The 19381-nt window shown below is 51.7% G+C and overlaps 1 protein-coding gene and 1 long non-coding RNA gene across 2 annotated transcripts; both read left to right on the forward strand.

Annotated features, from left to right (window-relative positions):
• The first annotated feature begins 599 nt into the window (after window positions 1–599).
• On the forward strand, window positions 600–11404 carry LOC147648671 (uncharacterized). Its single transcript, XR_015279955.1, has 2 exons — window positions 600–1754; window positions 2269–11404. It is a non-coding gene; the product is annotated as an uncharacterized LOC147648671 (long non-coding RNA).
• Window positions 11405–13093: 1689 nt separating this feature from the next.
• On the forward strand, window positions 13094–18642 carry LOC111942155 (hydroperoxide isomerase ALOXE3-like). The gene is made up of 13 exons (XM_023945339.2): window positions 13094–14202; window positions 14600–14798; window positions 14870–14951; window positions 15046–15168; window positions 15259–15362; window positions 15465–15787; window positions 15863–16066; window positions 16199–16285; window positions 16853–17022; window positions 17098–17219; window positions 17312–17412; window positions 17724–17894; window positions 18099–18642. Exons 1-13 carry the CDS (start codon window positions 14065–14067, stop codon window positions 18276–18278), a joined length of 2004 nt encoding a protein of 667 aa, XP_023801107.1. The 5' UTR covers window positions 13094–14064; the 3' UTR covers window positions 18279–18642.
• The last annotated feature ends 739 nt before the right edge of the window (window positions 18643–19381 follow it).

Genomic DNA, 19381 nt, shown 5'->3' on the forward strand with positions numbered 1-19381 from the left:
AAAAAGTACAGAAGAAGTGCAGCAGAATCAAGAAAGAGAAAAAATAAACCAAAAAGAATTTTTTAGAAAAAGTTACAGGTAAAGCTGTGGGAGCCAGATGTCAATGGACATGGTCAAAGCTGCAGAGGGGCCTGGGGAGCTCTGGGCTGGCTCTGGTCACTCTCCACCCTCTTTGCAGGCCCTGTGCGACATCCCTGGAGGGGTGGCAGGACCAGCCCATGGCCCCTGGGGTCTCTCTCTCTCCCACAGAGCAAACCCTCCCTAAAGCCCTATAGAAAACCTTCCCCAACCCTTCCCAGGGAGAAGGGAGCACTGTCCCAGAAAAGGGGAGCCAGACCACCAGCTCACCTGCTCGCTGTGCTTGCCACAGAGCAGCCTGGGCAGCCCTGTCAGGCAGGGCCACTGCCAGGAGGAGCAGGAGGAAGAGGCACAGAGCAAAGGTCATGGTGCCTTGCCCACTGCCAGTCCTGCAGCTCTTGCTGCCACCACTGTCCTGACACTAATGTCACCTGCCACCTGTCCCAATGTCACCAATGTCCTCACACCGCTGTCCCAATGTCAGCACTGCTGCTGCCACCACCGCTGCTGCCACAACTGACTGCTCAGTCCTTGTGGTGCTGGGCAACCACGGGGCTCTGGGACCTCTGGGACCTCAGAGCCTGCTGTCACCTCAGCCTGCTGTCACCCCAGAGGCTGCTGTGACCTCATGGCCAGGGTGGAATTGTGTGGGGAGTGGGATCTGCCTTCTTCAGTAGGGAGCTCATGCTGCCCAGCAGCTCTGTCCAAGGGCTGTGACACAGTCCCAGCCCAGCTGATCTCACAGGCTGGGGGATGAAGGGATGGAGAGCAGCCTTGCCAAGAAGGACTTGTGGCTGCTGCAAGGAGAGAGGCTGGACATGAGCCAGCCATGTGCCTCCAAAGGAGGCTGCCCAGCAGCTTGAAGGAGGTGATTCCACCACCCCTCTGCTCTGGTGTGAGCCCACCTGGAGTACTGCATCCACCTCTGGGTGCCCAACACAGGAAGGACATGGTCCTGTTGGAGCTGGTCCAGAGGAGGGACAAAATGCTCTTGAGTGCTGGAGCCCCTCTGCTTTGGATACAGGCTGGGATAGCTGGGGGTGTTCAGTCTGGAAGAGAGAAGGCTCCACAGAGACCTGATTGCTACTTTTCAGTATTTTAAGGGGGCCTGTAAAAAAGACGAGACAGAATATTTAGTATGGCCTGTTGTGGCAAGACTGAAGGGGAATATTTTCAATGTAAAAGATGGTAGATTCAGACTAGACATAAGAAAGACGTTTTTTTACACTGTGGGTTTTGAAACCATGACACAGGTTGCCCAGAAAGGTGGGCATCCATCCCTGCTGACATTCAAGCTCATGCTCTGAGCAACCTGATCCAAAGGTGTCCCTGCTCACTGCAGGGCATTGGACTAGATGGCCTTTAAATGTCCCTTCCAAGCCAAGCCATTCTGTGCTGCTGTGCACCTGCAAAGCAGTGCTGGAATAATGCTGGGGTGATGATGCTGGCGCCTGTGTTTTGGTAGTTGCACTCTTTAGCTATTGGCCAAGAGAGGATTGATGAGTTGCACAGTGAAGTCTGAAAAGAGCAGTGTGCTCAAGGAGAAACAGGAGAGGAACATGGCTTCCAGCTCAGATAAATACCAGCATTTTGCTGCCCATTCCTTGTTAAGAAACAAAGGAATGGCATGAAGATCCCTTCGACGTGGGTGCACACTGTTGGCTGTATTAAAACAGGTAAGTTGTTACAGCTTCTTGCCCCATTTATCACTGGATAAAATCCAAATACTGCATTGCTCCATGTCTACTTTCTTCCAAGTAAAGGAAGATTTTGTTCATTCTTCAGTGGGACATATTCATCTGTTGACAAGTGTCATGGAGTTACTTTACCTTTAAGAGAGTTGGAGTTGCTGGGAAGTGCTTGGAGTCTTTTTTCTTGACCAATTATCGGTCATTGCTGGGAATTGACAGCAGTTTAGGCCATTGAAAAGTGAGATCAACTTGTGAACCCTACCTTAAAATGTAAAAGCAGAGCTCTCTGGGTTCTCTTTGTTTTCTGGCTGTGGAGAGTGGCGGAGCTCCAGGCCTCCCGTCCCTGCCCAGGCCATGCGGCCGGGCGGGGATGGGGCCGGGCCTGCCCCGTCTCCCGGCCGGGAGATGGGGGGGCCTGGGGAAGGTTTTCTTCGGGCCCGGGCCGGGCCGAGCCGATCTCTGGCTCGGCTGCAGGTTTTGCTGTAACTACATTCACTAGAAACTGCCCAGTGAAGAAAGAGAGAGGCCCTGGACTTGCAGCGGGTTAGAGCAGAGACTACACGCTCCAGAGCAGCCATGAAAAACTTCCCATCGCAGACGGCTCCAGCTCCTGTTCGGCAGAGATCATCGAACCATCTACAAAAGCCTGAGCAAAATGTTAACTCTTTCATTACCCAGATGAGACTTGCGGATTAATCTTTTTATCCAGAGAGAGAGAGAGAGAGAGATCAACATGAAAAGAGACTTTATAAACTACCAGTGACAGAAAAGAAAAGAAGCTTCAAGAAAAGTAGAGAATTAAGAAGATGCTTTAATTAAGCTGAAATATCTCCCTGTTAAAACTATGGAGATGGACAATGAAGTCCTGAAAAGAACTCCTTTAATTCATGATATAAGATCTAGAGAAGAATAGTGTTCAAAGTGTAAATTTGAGTAAAGAGTAATTATAGTATAGTGAAGTACTGAGAGATTAAAAGCCTTGAGAGGCCATGAGAAAACTGTTGAGAGATTTGAAGCCCTGAGAGGCCATGAGAAAACTGTTTTCTGGTAAAGCTCACAGAAACAGATGAAGAAGACTTTTTTTTTTTTCTTTTTTTTTTTTTTTTTTCTTTTTTTGCCTTTGAATAACTTATCCTTAAAAATGCTATCTCTAGACGCATGGCCCATACACACCTCAGAGTAATGTGAGAATGGGAGGAGTGAACTCTAATAATAGCATCTCTGGACAGCTAACATTAAGGCAATAGAAAACTATAACAAAAATAGTTTTCTTGTGAGAAACTCCATAAATTAACAAGAAGAAACTTCTGTTTCTCTATAAAAATTAGTAAAAAGACTAGCAAGAATTAAGACTGTTTTAACCATCAAAGTTCCAGAGTTTTTGTCTCTGTTGTCATGTGAACAAGAGAATAGTGAGTAGATAGGGGATGGAAAGGTTTTTCTGGAAGTTTATTCTGGTGTTCTTATTATTGTGGTTTGTCAATAAACTTTCTTTTTTTTCCCCTTTTAAGTTGTATGCCTGTTTTGCTCTTATTCTAATCCATATCTCACAGCAAGAAGTAAGTAATTTTCTTAGTTAGTGGTTTAAAACCACGACAACAAGCAAATTCTCCTTGCCATTCACACAATGTTGATTTGCTCTAATCGGATTGTAATTAAGACCTACCTCTCACTGTAATTAAGACTGATGGGTTGTGAGGCAAAGTGTTGCATAATTTGTCCTGGAGAGAGTTTTTCTCTAATTCAATGACATTTGAAGAGAGGGGTGGCCTACTATAGTTCTGGCATACTAAAAATGAAGAAACAGCCTTTGAAACAGGATTTTATGCTTTCTTCCTCCTCTTCCTCACAGGAATTTTAATCCCTGAAGTCTGAGCTCTTCAGCTGCTTCACAAACATTAATTTACACAGGCATCCATGCAGTGAGAAATAAATCTTGAAGCAATGTAGGTTTAGAGCACCAAATATAATAATCCATTTCCCAGGTTAAGCCAAGCATTTCCCAAATAACTCTACCTACTCCCAAGGATGTTTCAAAGATTATCGTACTAAAAGCTGGGAGTGGGGAGAGAGAATGTCAACAAAATTAAAAATACAGCTATCTGAGATCTTTTTATTCCTATAAAAACAGTCATAATTTTTTATATATGGAACATTAACTAAGAAGTGAACAAAAGATTGTCAAAATAATTGCTTGGGGAATGAAGAAACCTAAATAAAAATAAGTTAACATGTGGATTTATAAGAAAACAAACATACTAAGAGAAAAAACAAAACTAAAACTACCAAAACTAAAAACAATAAAGCTCTTTAATCTGTCACAATAAAAAAAAAAAAATCATTGAAAATAATCAGATCCTCAAGACTTTATACAGGACCCTCCGGGTAGTGGGAGTAAACAAAAGAAACTGTAGTGTGCAATTCACAAAGGTAACCTGGAATTTATTGCTGGATTTATTGGAAAATTTCTGAAAATGTCTGACTGAAAAGCATATGGGCTTGCCAGACCATGTCTGGGCATTTAGAGCAGACTGACTGATGTTTCTGGGACCACTGCAGAAAAAAATAGCTGCACACAATTACTGGGACAATCTGTTCCCTGGCTGGAGACTTTCTGACAGTTTTTTTTTCTCCCTGGGCTGGGGGAGCTGTCAAGGGGCAGGGAGGGTTGCGGATGGCAGTGGCTGCTCAGGGATGGGTTTGGCCTGAGTCCCTGGAAGGAGCCACTGCCCAAGCAGCTGTACTGCCCCTGGGCTCTGATCCGGGCCTTCTGGGCTTTGATGGGTGGCACAGCCTGTGCAAAGAGGTGGCAAGGGGCCTGCAGGCCCCAGGTCTGGGGGAAACAGAACATCCTGGCCATATCCAGCGTGCTACCAGCTCAGCAGTGGAGCACAGCACAGGCTCACGCTGCCCATTGCTCCCACAGATGCAGCCGGCACCACAACACGGGCTCAGAATATCTGGGAAAGTGTGAGAAGAGTTTTCTACCAAGGAACACATTGTTTGATTAAGTTAATGGCCATTGTGGCTGGTGGAGCACTTTTCCTGATGATGTGCTATGCCAGAATCTGGTACCACTGGAAGAGAAAATGGTGAGTGTTTTGCTGACGTCAGCCTCAAACAGCTTCTTGAAAGGCTGGTCATAGTCAGGAAACATTTCCAGTGAGGCTGCTGTGCACTTGTGGCTAGTCCTTGGTTGCCCAAATAACTGTGCTGAGAGTTCTGCTGCTGCCCAGGGCTTTAATTGGCCTCTTAATTGCTGGGCCTTGTCCTGGGGAGCCTGCTGGGGCTGCAGCCAGTGCTGGCTCCCACTGAGGCTGCCTGGCCAAGGGCAGCCCCAGGAGCAGCGGGCAGAGGCAAAGCAAGGTGGGTAGGAGAAAAAGCAGGGATGAGATTGCCCTTGAAAGGCAGAGGTGCTCTGGGGCCCGCTCCTGGCCAGGGACCCTGCCCAGAGCCATCCCCTGCTCGCCGGGGCCTTGAGGGGCAGCTGTCCAGCTGGGCCAAGCTGTGCCAGCAGCTCCAGCCGTGCTGGGGAGCCTTGGCCGCTCTGGGCCCTGCTGTGCAGGAGGGTCCCTGCGTGCCAGCGGCAGCTGGGGGCCTCAGCCACCTCCTCTCTCCACAGGAGCACCTCTGCAGCTTCAGAAGACAGGCCAAAGACTTTCGTCACTGAGAAGCTGACCTGTCATCCCCACTCTTCACCTCTGTCCCCCTCTGCTGTGCTGCATCTGCCTCTCCATCTTGAGGGCATCCCAAGACCCACACTTCCAAAGCGAGACCCTCTGCCCCTGAGCCCCCTGGCCCTGTTCCCTGGCCAGGACTGAAGGTGGGCAGCCCCTGTCCACCAGAGCAGGGCTTGGCGCATGTTTTTTCTTCAAATAAAGAGATGGAGCTGTCACCCAGTGTCCAGCTGGTACCACCAGCAAAGCTCACGCGATGCCAGCCCTGGCTGAGCTTCATGTCCAGGAGCAGCCGGGGGTGCTCACGGTGTGGGCAGGCAGGAGCCAGGCAGGGGCTGCTGTGACCAGTGGTGGGGCCACGAGGGGCTGGGGGAGCCCATGCTGAGCGTCCCTGGGCTGTGAGGGCACATTTCCTTCAGTGGCATCACCTGGGCCTGCACCTCATGAGGCACACAGGGCTAATTTGGGCTCTCTCCTGAGGTGTGCAGGGTTCCCACATGAGGTGTGCAGAGGGGTTAAATTGAGAGGGTTTTTTACTCTTCTCAGCACAGCAAAGGGGACACTCTTGGCTGAGGTTTTGCAGAGCTGGGAGGAAGCCTCTTGCGAGCCCTTGGGCCCGGCCTGTGGGCACAGCGGGCAGGCAGAGCCCATCCCTTGAGGCCAGTCCGGGCTGCTCGGGCCGGGCCGGGCCGGACCAGGTGAGGGCCCTGGCAGGGAAGGGCCATGGCCGTGGGCTCTGATGAGGCTGCTGAGCTTCAGCCTGGCTGCAGCCAAACACACATTTACAGCCACAGCCATTCTCTGGGGCACAGGAGGCATCCGGGGGTATAACGGAGGCTGTGGCTTCTCACCCTGAAGGTAGGCTGGCTCTGTTGGTTTGGAGGGCACAACTTAGATCCCACTTACCTTTGTAAAGCTGCTGGGGAAGTGCTGAGGTGCAGAGTTCCAACTCTTCTCACTAGGAAGCGTGGCTGATGCTGTGGGGTTTTTTAACTTTTTGCCTTCTAAATTTGTGCCCTGGCAGAGGTGTTATAAATTAAATTAGACTTTTGACAACTAGGTCCCTTGAGTTAATAACAACTAAAAATAAATACAATTTAGTGAATTGAATAGTAATTTAGTATAAAAGAATACAGTTTAGTAAATGAATACAATTTTAGAAAAAAAATGCAATTTATATACATAATTTGCCAGTAATTAAGTATGATTAGAGCATAAGCCAAACCAACCGGGCTACAGGGAGGGCTTGTTACCCCACCTCATGTACAAAACCAAACGGGATACGGACGGGGTTCCCCACCCTGCCTCACGTAGAAAACAAACCACTTCAAGCTAAACTTATATACTGTATGCTTATACATATTCATTAATGTTTCCCGTAAATTTCCTCCTATTTCTGATTTTTCTGACTTGACGTCACTTTACCTCATGGCGCATGCCTCACTTGTTGTTAGGGGGTCTTCAGTCTTCTTTTGGGGGTCTTTTGGCGAAGGCTTCTCCTCTTCCTCATTGTCTTCTGGATAACCTTACAGGTTTGCATGTGCGTACTAAGTGTTGTGTTACGTAAGTCTACTAGTTAGTCTGATATTTACTGGTTTTTAGGCCCAATGCCTCAAGTTGTTCTAATTTTGTCCATCTCAAGGCTGTTTTCATCTTGGGACATCACTTATCTTCCAAGCTACATCCTGTACCTCAATTTTAACAAGTAACATCTGTAAAGGTGCTCATCTGCCTTGTAACACTGATTCTTTTGATTGCTTCTAATAATAACTTTAATAACTGTTACAATTTAGCACAAATCAATTCCATTTATTACATCCCCCAAATCCATCCCTTGAACACCCCAAAATTCCTCCCCCTGTCCCACCACCCCCAAATCCACCCCTGAACCCCCCAAATTCTACTCCCACCCTGCCAGATGGATGTGGAAGCCCCCCCGCCAGTGACCCCTGAGCCCCCCACCCTACTGAGGACCTACAAATGACCGTGACCACCGCCATTCCTGGCGGTGACTCTGGAAGGGGAGGAGGGTCCCTGGGAGCTGGCACTGGGTGTGTCTGCAGGGCTGGAAGCCCTCCTACAGTCACCCCAACACTGATGGTGACAGGGGTGTCCCCAAGGCCAGCACATGCCAGTCACTGTTCCAGAGGGCGTTTTCCACCCCATCCAAGGTGCCCAAGGGTACAGGGAACATGAGGGGACGAGGCCATCCCTTCAGTGGTACCTGTGCTCTGTGGGCAGGAGGAGGGAACATGGCAACAGTGGCGTCAGGGCAGAGCTGGAGGTGCAGGATGGGGCAGGTGAGGGGGGTACAGGGGTGGGACAGTGCGGGTGAGGGGTGGGGGGAATTTTGGAGTGATGGGTGGAGTGTAATGACTTTTTGCATGATTATGATCGGTGGGGAGTGATGGGGATGGTTTGGGTGTCATGGTTTGGGGGGTGATGACTTTTGGGGTGGTGATGATGATAGGTGGGGAGTGATGAATTTTGGGGGGTGGGGTGGAAGGTGCTGGCCTGGTACAGCCCCCTGGGGTGCCTGGTCCCCCCTATCCCCAGGAGCTGTTCCTGCCCCACATGTCCCTGTCCCTGTGTGTCCCTGTGACAGTTGGCACTGGTACCCAGCCAAACCAGCTAGGTACCCGCAGGGCCATCCATGTCACGGGCACAAAGCCACCCCAGCCTGGCCCCATGCGTGGCCTGTCACTCACACTGCCACACCCACTGGCATTGCCACCCCATGGCCACCTGTCCCCTGGTGACATCTCCATGAACATACTGGCACCTGCAGTGGCACCTCCAAGGCCATACATCCCTTGGTGTCATCATACCCAAGGTGGTACGTCCATGGCCATGTGTCCCTTGATGTCACCACACCTGTGGTGGCAACCTCCATGGTTGTCTGTCCCCTGGTGTCACCATACCCTTTGTGGCACCTCCATGGCCATGTGTCTCATGGTGTCACCACACTCGTGGGGGCACCTCCATGGTCACCTGTCTCCCATCCTGGCACCCCTGGTGGCATGGCCAGGCCACATGTCCGCCATCACTGCCACATCCCCCATGGGGATAGGGTTATGAGGGGCACCAACACCTTTCTGTCCCCTCCGATGGCCAGGGCAAGCCACAGCCCCTGCTGAGCTGCCCTGTAAATGGCCCCCCTCACAAACAGCCAGTAAGGAAGGGTATGGAATTGCTACACTTACATGCATTTCTTTCTTTCTTTCATCCAAAGAAATTGAGGAATATTGCAGTTGCTGTAGTCAGGAGGAGGGGGATGTCTGTGCTCACCAGGCTAGAACAGCTCTATTCTGGAGTGGAAGCTGAGTGCTGGATGCTGAAGTAATTTCAGAGAAGTACAAAAGGTGCTGAGTTGGAAAGGACCCATCAAGATCACGGAGTCCAACTCCTGCCCTGCACAGAACACCACAACAATTCAAAACAAGAGCATTGTACAAATGCTTCTTGTCCCAAGACAGACTTGGGGCTCAGGCCACTTCCCTGGGGACCGTATTTCAGTGCTCATCCACCCTTTAGGAGAAAAACTTTTTCCTGATATCCAACCTTACCCTTTCCTGACTCAGCTCCAGCCATTTTCTCAATTCAGACAATGAGAGTCTGAATGTTGTGGTATGTAGCACTTAGAAGGAAAGTGCATGGCCCGGGCTGGGAAGAAGCAATGCTTAGGAGTGCAGAGTGTTCTGTGCAAGTAGATGATTTGCCTGTCAAGAATGAAAGTGCAACAAGTTACAAAGGCAAAGAATGAAGCCACAGAGCACTGGGCTCACATGCGCATTATACGGCTGCCAGAGGAGTGTGTCTGCCAAATTCACATTGGCAGTCATCAAGCGGGAAATTCAATGACAGCTACCTGTGCTGCTACATCTTCCTCTTCCAGCCCTATCGGAAAACTATTGTCCTTACATTTAGGCCATGAGACCCAGCGATAACAACAGTAGACACAGAAGAGAATGGATATACAGCACACGCTGGTGAGTTACACATGGTTTAAGTGCTGCAAGGAGAAGGTGCAGCCCAGCAATGGCTTTGTCTTTACAGTCTATTTGACGAGGACAGCTGCTGAGATAGCTGCAAGAGTGAAAAACGCGACAGTTCATATATGTTAAAAGGAGGTACGTAGTCCCAAATATGTTGTTCACAATTTAATGCTAGGAGAAACGGCTGCTTTAGTCTGCCCTAACACTTCCTTCTCTGTGAGCTCTAGCTGCTTGCATGCAGCGACACTGAAGGTGTGTGAAAATGATTGCGCTTGAATATCAGGTTTCTTAGGGTAGAGTGAAGTGCAGCAAATGCTTGCTGTCCTGGCACGTCTCTCAGTCTCAACCGCAGCTGGAAATGCTTCACTGTAATGATGGACTCTGCCACTTTGAGAGAATGTGATGATGTTATATAGCTGAGAAGTAACGTGCAAATCACTAGTGTGTTTCATCTAGGTTACAGACTGCAAAGGCACTATGAAGACCAGTGCTGGCTTTTTGTTGTAGGACTTTTTCTTTGCAAGCAGCTGCTGGACATTTTGAAGGGATTTGCAATCTGTGCAAGTGAGAGAGTAGGATAGTACATGGAGCTTGAGAAAAAGTGTGTATCTCCAGGGAGGTGGATGCAGTTCAGTGGGTGCAAGTTATATGTTGAGTAGCTCATCACACAGAAAAGGTTTTAAAAGAAAGGGACCGTGCTGCAATTACCTTTTCTTTTTCAGCAGCAGAGCTCTTCCATGAACTGCCCCTTACACAAATGGGACCAGACCAGAAAAGTACTTGGCTTTTTTCTGGGCATTGTCAGTGCTCATCAAAACAACCACACAGCAGCACTGTCTACTTGCAAAAGAAGGAAATGCACCCAGCCCAGCTTGAAACCTCCTGGAGGGCAGAGCAAATTTGCAAACATCCCTGCTCTCAAATCTACTGTGCAGCACAAAAAGATTTCGCTGATCTTCCCCTTCCAAGTGCATACTCTTCTTTGCACCACACTCAAAGGACAGCACGAACTCCATTGCCCTAAAAAAGCTTTTCACTCCTGCAGGGTCTGCTAACAAACTTGAAAACATCTGGCAAAACCAGAGCTCACAAAAGTCCCCATCAAGAAAGCTCTTGCTGTGTACAATTTCAACTGCACCCATCAAACTACCAGCACACACCCAGCTATGGGCACTTTTCTTCCCAGCTCTAGGTACCATCCTAAGCATTCAGTCTCACAGAGTCATGATCCAAGTGGAATGGCACCAGGGACTGCTCACACACTAAAGCTACAAGGACAAAAAGCTGAACAGCTTAGCATCTGCATTCCCACTGACAGTTCAACAGCCCTAATCCAGAGAACTGCCTTTTGGCAAAAGCCTTTAAATTCACCAAGACCATCCAAAGTGCCAAACCTATTTTCTTTGCCAAAGACAGGAACTAGAAGTCCATCTCAAAAGAAATGGCAACCCCTCCTCCAAAATACAAAACGTCCAGGGACTGATCCCATACAAAGGTGCCAGAACACTTCCTGGGCATTACCTGCCCAGGGTACTAGCAACTGCACACCAAGACTCAGCATAGCTGCTTACCTTGTCAAAAAGATGTATGCTGACAGAATTTCAATAAGGCCACTTCTGAGAAGTGGAACACATATGCCAAATTGAATCTTTCAGGACACCACCTTCCAAAGATGGATACCAACTCCATAACTGTATATTGAGGCAGTGCTTCCAAACCAAATATTATGCCAGGATGGAAAGTTGCTGCTACCCTTGACCTCCACAAAGGCAGCTTTTAATCTGCACCTCCAACACTGGAGCTACATGCTTTCCTGTCCTTGATAAGCACTGGCATTCTTCAGGATCTTACCAAGCAAAAGTATTGAATACATCCAACAATTGCTCCTACACAGAACAGGCCAAGACAGAAATGTCTTGCTGGACTATTCTTTCCTATGTACCATTAATATCTGCTCCACCAACACCGGCATGATGTCCTTTGCTTCCCGAGGAAAGGCACCCTGAGTCACTTGTCTTACCTTCAGTACATAGTGCCTAGTGTTCCTAGCCTACCCTTACTTTGTTTGGTTTAGCCTATGTCTGCTTTGCCTCGCCCTATTTACACAGGATCTATGGGGCTGTCACGAGGATCTATGGGGCAGGGATGGGATCTGTGGGGCTGAACTGGAAGTTAATGGGGCTTGAACAAGGATAGAAAACATAGAGTGGGACCAGCACCTATGGTGAGGGATCCTCAGAATGCTGGCAGGTGGATCTATGCTGCCTTCCCGACCTGACTCAGGGTGTTACTGGGACACCAAATCTGATGAGGATGATGCTGGCAGCAATGACAGACACAGTGACCAACACCACCTTAAGATTCCAGCCAGGTTCTGGGTCGATGGTGAGGAGGGGGAAGAGAAACCCCATGCCAGTGCTCTGCAGTTCTGAATTCCTTTCCCAAATTCCCACTTCCCACATTCCATATTCCCAGCCTCCAGGAAATGCAGGGAGTGCTGAACTGGGGGGAACACGGAGATTTAGGAGGTCTGGAGGTCCCAGAGCCAAGAAAAGGGGAAGCTGAGGGTGGGGAGAGATTGAATGGTTGGGAAAGAGGGTGCAAGGGGGGATTGGTGCGGGATAAGGGGGTGCACAGTGTACATGCTGCTAGGGAAGATGGCTTCAAGGGGTGCAGAGTCTTGCAGAGGGGATTCCAGGGGGTTTGTGTGCCCAGCAAAGGGTGTCCAGTGCTCCCCAGTTTCAAGAAAACAGGGAGACCCAGAATAGGCAGGAATGAATAACTTGGAGGTCTTCAGTGCAAAAGAACAGGGGGTCTGGAGGGTAGGAAAGGAGGGAATGAGGATCCAGGTCCTAAAGTCAAGGAAAAGGGGAAGGCTGCAGACTATTGACAATGGGATGGCCAAGAAAGGGAGTGCAGGGAGGTATTAGTGGAGGATAAGCAGTGCAGACTAAGGGGTTCCAGTGCCATATAAAGGGGTTCAGTGGGTCACGGTGTGGAGAAGCTGGGACAGAGGGTGTCAGTACTAGGGTTGGGGATGCAGAATGGGTCCCAGTGCACAGGAATGAGGATTCAGAGCAGTCACAAGGTCAAGAAAATCGGGTTTACAGGGATTGGGAGAGATAGGGTGAGAGGTTCAATGGGTCCCCACTCTCGAGCAAAGGTAAGTAATGGGTTAGGGAGAGCCAAGATAGCTGCAGAGGGGTGCTAAGCAGGTCTCCAGTGTTAAGGAAGAGGAAAGGCAGGAATTGGGGACAAGATAGCTGCAGAGGGGTGCTAAGCAGGTCTCCAGGGTTAAGGAAGGGTTAAGGAAGGGTTAAGGAAGAGGAAAGGCAGGGGGTCCTAGGATGAAGGAAAAATAAGGTCTGGAGGCTGGAGAGGCGGGATGTCTGGGAAAGGGGGTTCAGTGTTGTTCTGTGCCAGGAATGGTGGATCAGGCAGTTCTGGTTCTCCTGAACTGCAGTTCAAGGTTCCTGGTGCTGGGAAGTGCAGTTCAGGGGAGTCCCATGGTAAGGAAAGGCAGGGATAAGGGTGGTAAGAGGCGAGATCTGCGAGGAGGGTTCAGGGTGTCCCCAGTGTTGAGGAAAGGAGGGTTTGGGGACTGGGAGAAGAAGGAATGGGCACGGGACAGCAGGTTCAAGGGAAAGGGAGAGGTTGGGGGCTGGGAGAGGTGGGATGGCTGGGAAACAGGATGGAGGGTGGTGCCACGGCCAGGGAATGGGGTGCAGGGGTGGGTCTTGGCACACAGGAATGTGGGGGTCAGGAGGGTCATGGTTTCGGGCAACGGCAGTTCTGAGGTTTCTGTTCCCAGAACAGGGATGTCCCAGTGCTGGGGGTCCTGCTCACCCCCTGCCCAATCAAGGAGCACCTCCAGACCCAGCAGTGGAGCCATCACGCTGCTCTGCTGTGGCCCCGCCCATGGCCCCAGCCCCACCCCCAGAGCCACCTCCGGGCCTGCCATTGGTGCTGCTCTTTCCTGCCCACCAATGGCAGCTGGGGATGCTTGTGATGGAGGAGACCTTGGGTGAAGCCAAGTGAAGCTGCTGGCTCGGGCTGAACACCCATCCTTGGTTCACAGCCACCCCCAGGGCATTGCTTGGGTCATGTCCCCAGAACCGTCTCCAAGACCGTTTCTTGGGTAATGTGCCCGCAGCCACCACCAGGGCCATCACTTGGGTAATGTCCCCACAGCCACTCCCAGGGCCATCTCTTGGGTAATGTCCTCACAGCTACCACCAGGACCATTTATTGGGTAATGTCCCCATAGCCACCCCCCAGGGCCATCGCTTGGGTAATGTCCTCACAGCTACCCCCAGGACCATTTATTGGGTAATGTCCCCATAGCCACCCCCAGGGCCATTGCTTGGGTAATGTCCCCACAGCCGCCCCCAGGGCCATCACTTGGGTAATATCTCCATGGTCATATCAGTTGAGATCAGATGTACTAGATGCTGGCCAGTAGCGGTGATCTGATAACACCCCCCTGAGAAGGAAGGACCCATTACCCGCTTACACAATGGCCATGGGGGTTGCAACACCCAAATCACCCAAAACAGCAGGTTTGCACCCCACAGCCCCTCACTGTTCTCTGAAGACATCTCCAGAACATCACTGCAGCTTGTCATGGCCGTCTATAAGGTGACAGTGGCAACAGGTGACATGGCAGAAGCTGGGACCAACAACTCCATCTCAATCACCTTGGTGGGCAGCTATGGTGAGAGTCGGCAGACCACCGTCTCCTTCTTGTTCCTGCCAGGGAAGGTGAGGAGGGGGATGAGGACATGAGGGGTGGTAGAGCTATTCTGGGGACATGAGGGGTGGCACAAGCTGCCCCAGGGAATGTGAGCGGCTGCATGGACTGTCCTGGGTATACAAGGGGATGGTGGGAAGGGATCTGAGGGACACGGAGGAAAGAATTTCCTCCAGGATTTGCAGGAAAAAAATTTGGGGAGGATGATGGGTAGTCGTCCTGGGGGGATTGGAAGAATGATGTTCTGGGAGGATGGAGGAAAAGGACTTTGAGGGGATGGTGGAGGACAAGGATCCTGGAGGCAATGGAAGCAAGTGAGGATGCTCTGAGCCCCTTCTCTGCTGGTGTCCCCAGTGCTACTACAGGGCATGTGCCCATCCCCCCAGAAGCCATTTTCCTCCTCTCCAGGAGAAGAGCCTGTCCGTGCACTGTGGGAAAGACTTGGGGCCCATTGTCCTCATCCGCCTGCATAAGTGGCGGCTCTTCCTGGAGGATGCCTGGTTCTGCAAGGACGTCCGGGTGACAGCCCCTAACGGCACCCTGTATCGCTTCCCCTGCTACCAGTGGCTAGAGGGGGTCACCACCGTGGAAGTGCGGGAGGGTTCAGGTAGGACCCACTCTGCCCCCATCCTCCTCTGATGGACAGAGGTCCAGTTTTGAAACCTGCCTTCTTTCTAGGGAAGAAACTGGTGGACGACAAGCTGCATATCCTCAAGGAACATCGTCGTCAGGAGCTGGCAGAACGGCAAGAGGCTTACCGGTGACAGTAGGGACATAGGGACAAGGCCTACTTTGGCCAGGTGGGCTGGTCAGCAGTGATGCTGATGTCTGCTCCTATTTTCCCCCCAACTCAGGTGGAAGAACTTTGCCCAGGGCTGGCCCCGTTGCCTCAACGTGGACTCCGTCCTTGAGCTGGACTCCAACATCCGATTCTCCCGCGTCAGGGCTACCAATTTCACTGGTTCCCTCATCTTACAGTAAGCAGTGCCCTGAGGCTGTGGAGGACCTGGGGGATGGCAGGGCCAGAGAAGGCAAGAGATGTGCTAAGGTCCCCCTCTGCCCTGTAGAGGGGCCTCCCACTTTCTGTCAGGGTTCCTACTGAGACGCAGCTCCTGGAACAGCTTTGATGAGATGCGCACCATCTTTTCCCGGACGCAGGGCAGAGACATTGGTGGGTGCCTTGTGTGTTGTCCCCTGCCCTTCCCCCTCAGGGCTTCACAAGATGTGCCTGGAGGGTGGATAAGTGGGTACTGATGTCTGATCATCCCCTTAGTCCCTGAGTATGTGGCCAAGCACTGGCAAGAAGATGACTTCTTCGGTTCCCAGTTCCTCAATGGCAACAACCCCATCATCATCAATTGCTGCACCACACTGCCGCTCAAATTCCCAGTGACACCAGAGATGGTCAATGGCTTATTGGGAGATGGCACGGACCTGGACAAGGAGCTGCAAGAAGGTCGGATCTTCATTGTGGACTACAAGGTGCTGGAGGACATCCCACCCGACACCATTTATGGGCGCCAGCAGTATGTAGCAGCCCCAATCTGCCTGCTTCACCAGGGCACCGATGGGCTCCTGCGCCCCATTGCTGTCCAGGTAGGGATGCCCCACCCGAAACCCTGCCATTAGGAGGGTGGCAATAGTCCTAGACCATGGAGTGATGTCCCACAGCTCAGCCAAACGCCAGGACCCTGCAGCCCCATCTTCCTGCCAAGTGATGATGAGTGGGACTGGCTGTTGGCCAAGACCTGGGTGCGCAACGCCGACTTCTACAGCCACCAGCTCCTCACCCACCTGCTGAGGACCCACCTGTTTGGGGAAGTCTTTGCCATTGCCACCCTGCGCCACCTGCCCACCTGTCACCCCCTCTTCAAGGTAAGGCCCCTCCTTGGGGCTACATGTTGCTCCCCACCTTCAGATCTGAGGGCAGTTATTCCCCAGCTGACAGCCCTCCCAGCTCCATGAATGGAACCCTGGTCACCTGTAAAGTGTTTGTTCCCCCCTCAGCTCCTCATGCCCCACTTCCACTTCACACTGCACATCAACACCTTGGCCCGCAGTGTCCTTATCAACCCGGGTGGCCTCATTGACAAGGTGAGCCCTGGAGACTAAGAGCACTGGGCTCTGCTGAGAGCACTGACAGGCACTGAGTGCTCTGGGGTATTTGATTTGGAAGCACGGGCATGTGCTGGGGACACTGGGGGTCTACTGGAGTCCACGGGGACACTAGAGGGCACTGGAGTCTTGGCGGTGCTGGGGCCTACTGGGGGACTGGAGGTACTAAATTCTGTTGGGGGCATGGGGGTCTCCTGAGAGCCTGGGGGTTTACTGAAAACACTGGGGCATACTGGAGTGCTGCTGGGACCAATGTGGAGTACTGGCATGTACGGGAAACACTGAGTGTAGTGGAATTAGTGGAGAGCACTGAAGTGTACTGGGGGCACTAGGGGGCACTGGAAAGCATGAGAGACACTAGAGGACATAGGGTGGAGGACACTGGAGAGCATTGGGGTATATGGGAGTACCAGGGGCACTGGGTGTGTACTTGGAGGACTTGTACCCTGGGAACAGTGCAGGGTACTGGGATATACTGGGAACACTGGGGGACACTGAAGCCTGGCATCTCCTGTCCTCCCCACCTGTGGGTGGCCCTCCTCCCAGGGCTCAGGGGTGACCTATGAGGGGCTGCTGCTGGTGGTGCAGCGAGGCCTGGAGCAGGTGACCTACACATCCCTGTGCCTCCCCGATGATATCTGCCACCGTGGCATGTCTAATGTCCCCAACTACCACTACCGAGATGATGGGATGAGGATCTGGGAAGCCATTGAGAGGTGAGACTGGTTTCAGGAGGTGGAGGGTGGTGTGGAATGCCCCAGTATCTCACAGTCACCTCATCCCTATGGCAGCTTTGTCACCGGCATTGTGACGTTCTACTATGGTGAGGATGCAGCAGTGAGCGAGGACACCGAGCTGCAGGCCTGGGTGATGGACATCTTCACCAATGGTTTCTTGGGCAGGACCTCCTCAGGTAACACACCTGCGGCTGGCACAGGATGTCCCCAGGGGAGGCAGGGGACAGGCAGGTTCCTGAGGCTCTTAGCTGTCCCTACCCCCACCCAGGTGTTCCCTCCTCACTGCAGACAGTGGCAGAGCTCATTAAGTTCCTCACCATGGTGATGTTCACCTGCTCGGCACAGCACGCAGCTGTCAACAATGGGCAGGTGAGACATGGGCCAAGGACCGAAAGGATATCCCCAGTTGTCCTTGAGTCATGCTGGGGACATGTCCCACTCCCACTCCTCTGTGTGCAGGAAGGGGAGTCCCCATCCTGAACCAATGTCTATGTCACATCTCTCTATGTGCCAGAATGATGTCCCCATCCATCCCCTCTTCATACTGGAGATGTCAGCATCCATCTCCCTTGCTATGCTGGGGTGTTCCCATCTGACCCCACTCTGTGTCAAAGAATGTCCCCACCCATCCCATAACTGTTTTGGGGGTACGTTCTCTAGAGTGACCTATCTCCCTGCAGTATGACCTGGGGGCCTTTATCCCCAATGCCCCATCCTCCATGCGCCACCCACCACCCTGCGAGAAGGGCCGGGCCTTCCTCCAGCACTTCCTCGATACCATCCCTGAGGTGGCCACCACTGCCAACATCCTGGTGGCCCTCATTCTCCTCAGCTCCCAACTCAAGGACAGGGTGAGTCTAACCCCACAGTCCCTATGTGCCCTCCTAAATAGCTCTGTGGACTGGGAACTGGAAGAGGTGCCCACAAGGGCGGATGTCACCACCTCTGGTGTCAGCAAGCTTGGGGGACTGCCACCATTGCTATACACCTACCAGGGTGCCTGAATGGCACGAAGGGGTTGAAAGATGAAGGGTCCATCTCCCTGTCTCCCCCAGAGGATCCTGGGACAGTACCCAGAGGAGTGGTTCACGGAGGCAAAACCCCGGCAGCTTATCCAGGCCTTCCAAGGGCGGCTGGAGGAGATCCGGGACCGGATTGAGGAGAGGAACCGCCTGGCTGTGCTGAGATACAACTACCTGAACCCACTGGAGACGGAGAACAGCATCTCCATCTGAGCACAGGAGCTGTACCCTCTCAGCACCCCCAGCACACTCAGAGCCCCACATCTGGTCACCTGCAGCACCCAGAAACCCCAGTATCTGGACACCCAGTGCACCTAGCACCTCCAGAACACCCAGCTTCTGGCACGTGGGCACTCCCACCAGACAGAACCACCATCTGGATATCCAGTACACCCAGCACTCCCAGCACCCCTTACATGGCCATCCCCAACACCCTTGTAACCCACCACCCTGCACTTGCATAAGCCCAGCAACCCCATGACCCCACACCTAGAGATCCTCAGCATCTACCCCCCAGTGCCCTCAGCACCCCCCACTCCATTTTCCTCTTCTCAATAAATGCTAGTTGTGAACCAAACCCTTGCTGCTTGTAGGTGTACCCTAAAACCACAAGGATCCACATAGCCCCCAGTCAAAGTGGGAAACTGGACTGAGGCAACTGGGAGACATAATGGAGTGCTGTGCTCCCTGAGCCCTCTCCCAGTGCTGTGTTCATCACTGGTCCCTTGTGACCCCAGTGGCCCCTGCAGTGCTCCCCTTGTTGTAGGAGAGTGGGAACTTCAAACAGTTTATTAGAGAAGCTCCTTTTGAGATACAAGGTACAGAAAAGACTCCATACACCCCCAAAACCTACTCAGGACCCCCTGGCTTTCTAAACTTCTCAGAAGGGAATATGGGTGTGGCTGTATCTAATCCAAGTCCAGCTTCCGCAGCCTCTGATGCGGCTGGGTGTAGTAGTCAGGTGCCACAACTATCTGAGGGATGCATCCTGAGAAGAGGATGTCCTTCAGCCACTTCTGCGATTCCAGCTCTGAGCTCTTAGAAGGACTTTTAAGTGAAAGTTCAATTCTCTGAAGTGACACAGAAGAAAGAGACAGAGCTATCATAATAAACCTCTCAGGAGGTTTTTAATCAGTTCTTTCCTCCAAGAAATCTCAGAACAAGTAGTTAGGAATTCAGAGAAAACAGAGGTTTTTATCCCTGAGGGCTGGGGCAGGGCAGAAGGAAAGAACCAATGAAATACCTAGAATCTACAAGGGCTGAAAGCATGCTGGGAGGTGACTTCTTTTGCCCACCACAACAATGAGGGCTATTAA

This window comes from Cyanistes caeruleus, chromosome 31, assembly GCF_971803275.1.
Source record: "Cyanistes caeruleus chromosome 31, bCyaCae1.hap1.1, whole genome shotgun sequence".
In the NCBI taxonomy this organism is placed as follows: domain Eukaryota; kingdom Metazoa; phylum Chordata; class Aves; order Passeriformes; family Paridae; genus Cyanistes; species Cyanistes caeruleus.

What these genes read in the sequence shown, in the direction of transcription:
- LOC111942155 (XM_023945339.2), top strand. Translation starts at nt 14,065, where the DNA reads ATGGCCGTCTATAAGGTGACAGTGGCAACAGGTGACATGGCAGAAGCT. An exon ending in GACGCAGGGCAGAGACATTG is followed by an intron (nt 15,363 to 15,464) that starts GTGGGTGCCTTG and finishes TCATCCCCTTAG; the next exon opens with TCCCTGAGTATGTGGCCAAG. An exon ending in TGCGCCCCATTGCTGTCCAG is followed by an intron (nt 15,788 to 15,862) that starts GTAGGGATGCCC and finishes GATGTCCCACAG; the next exon opens with CTCAGCCAAACGCCAGGACC.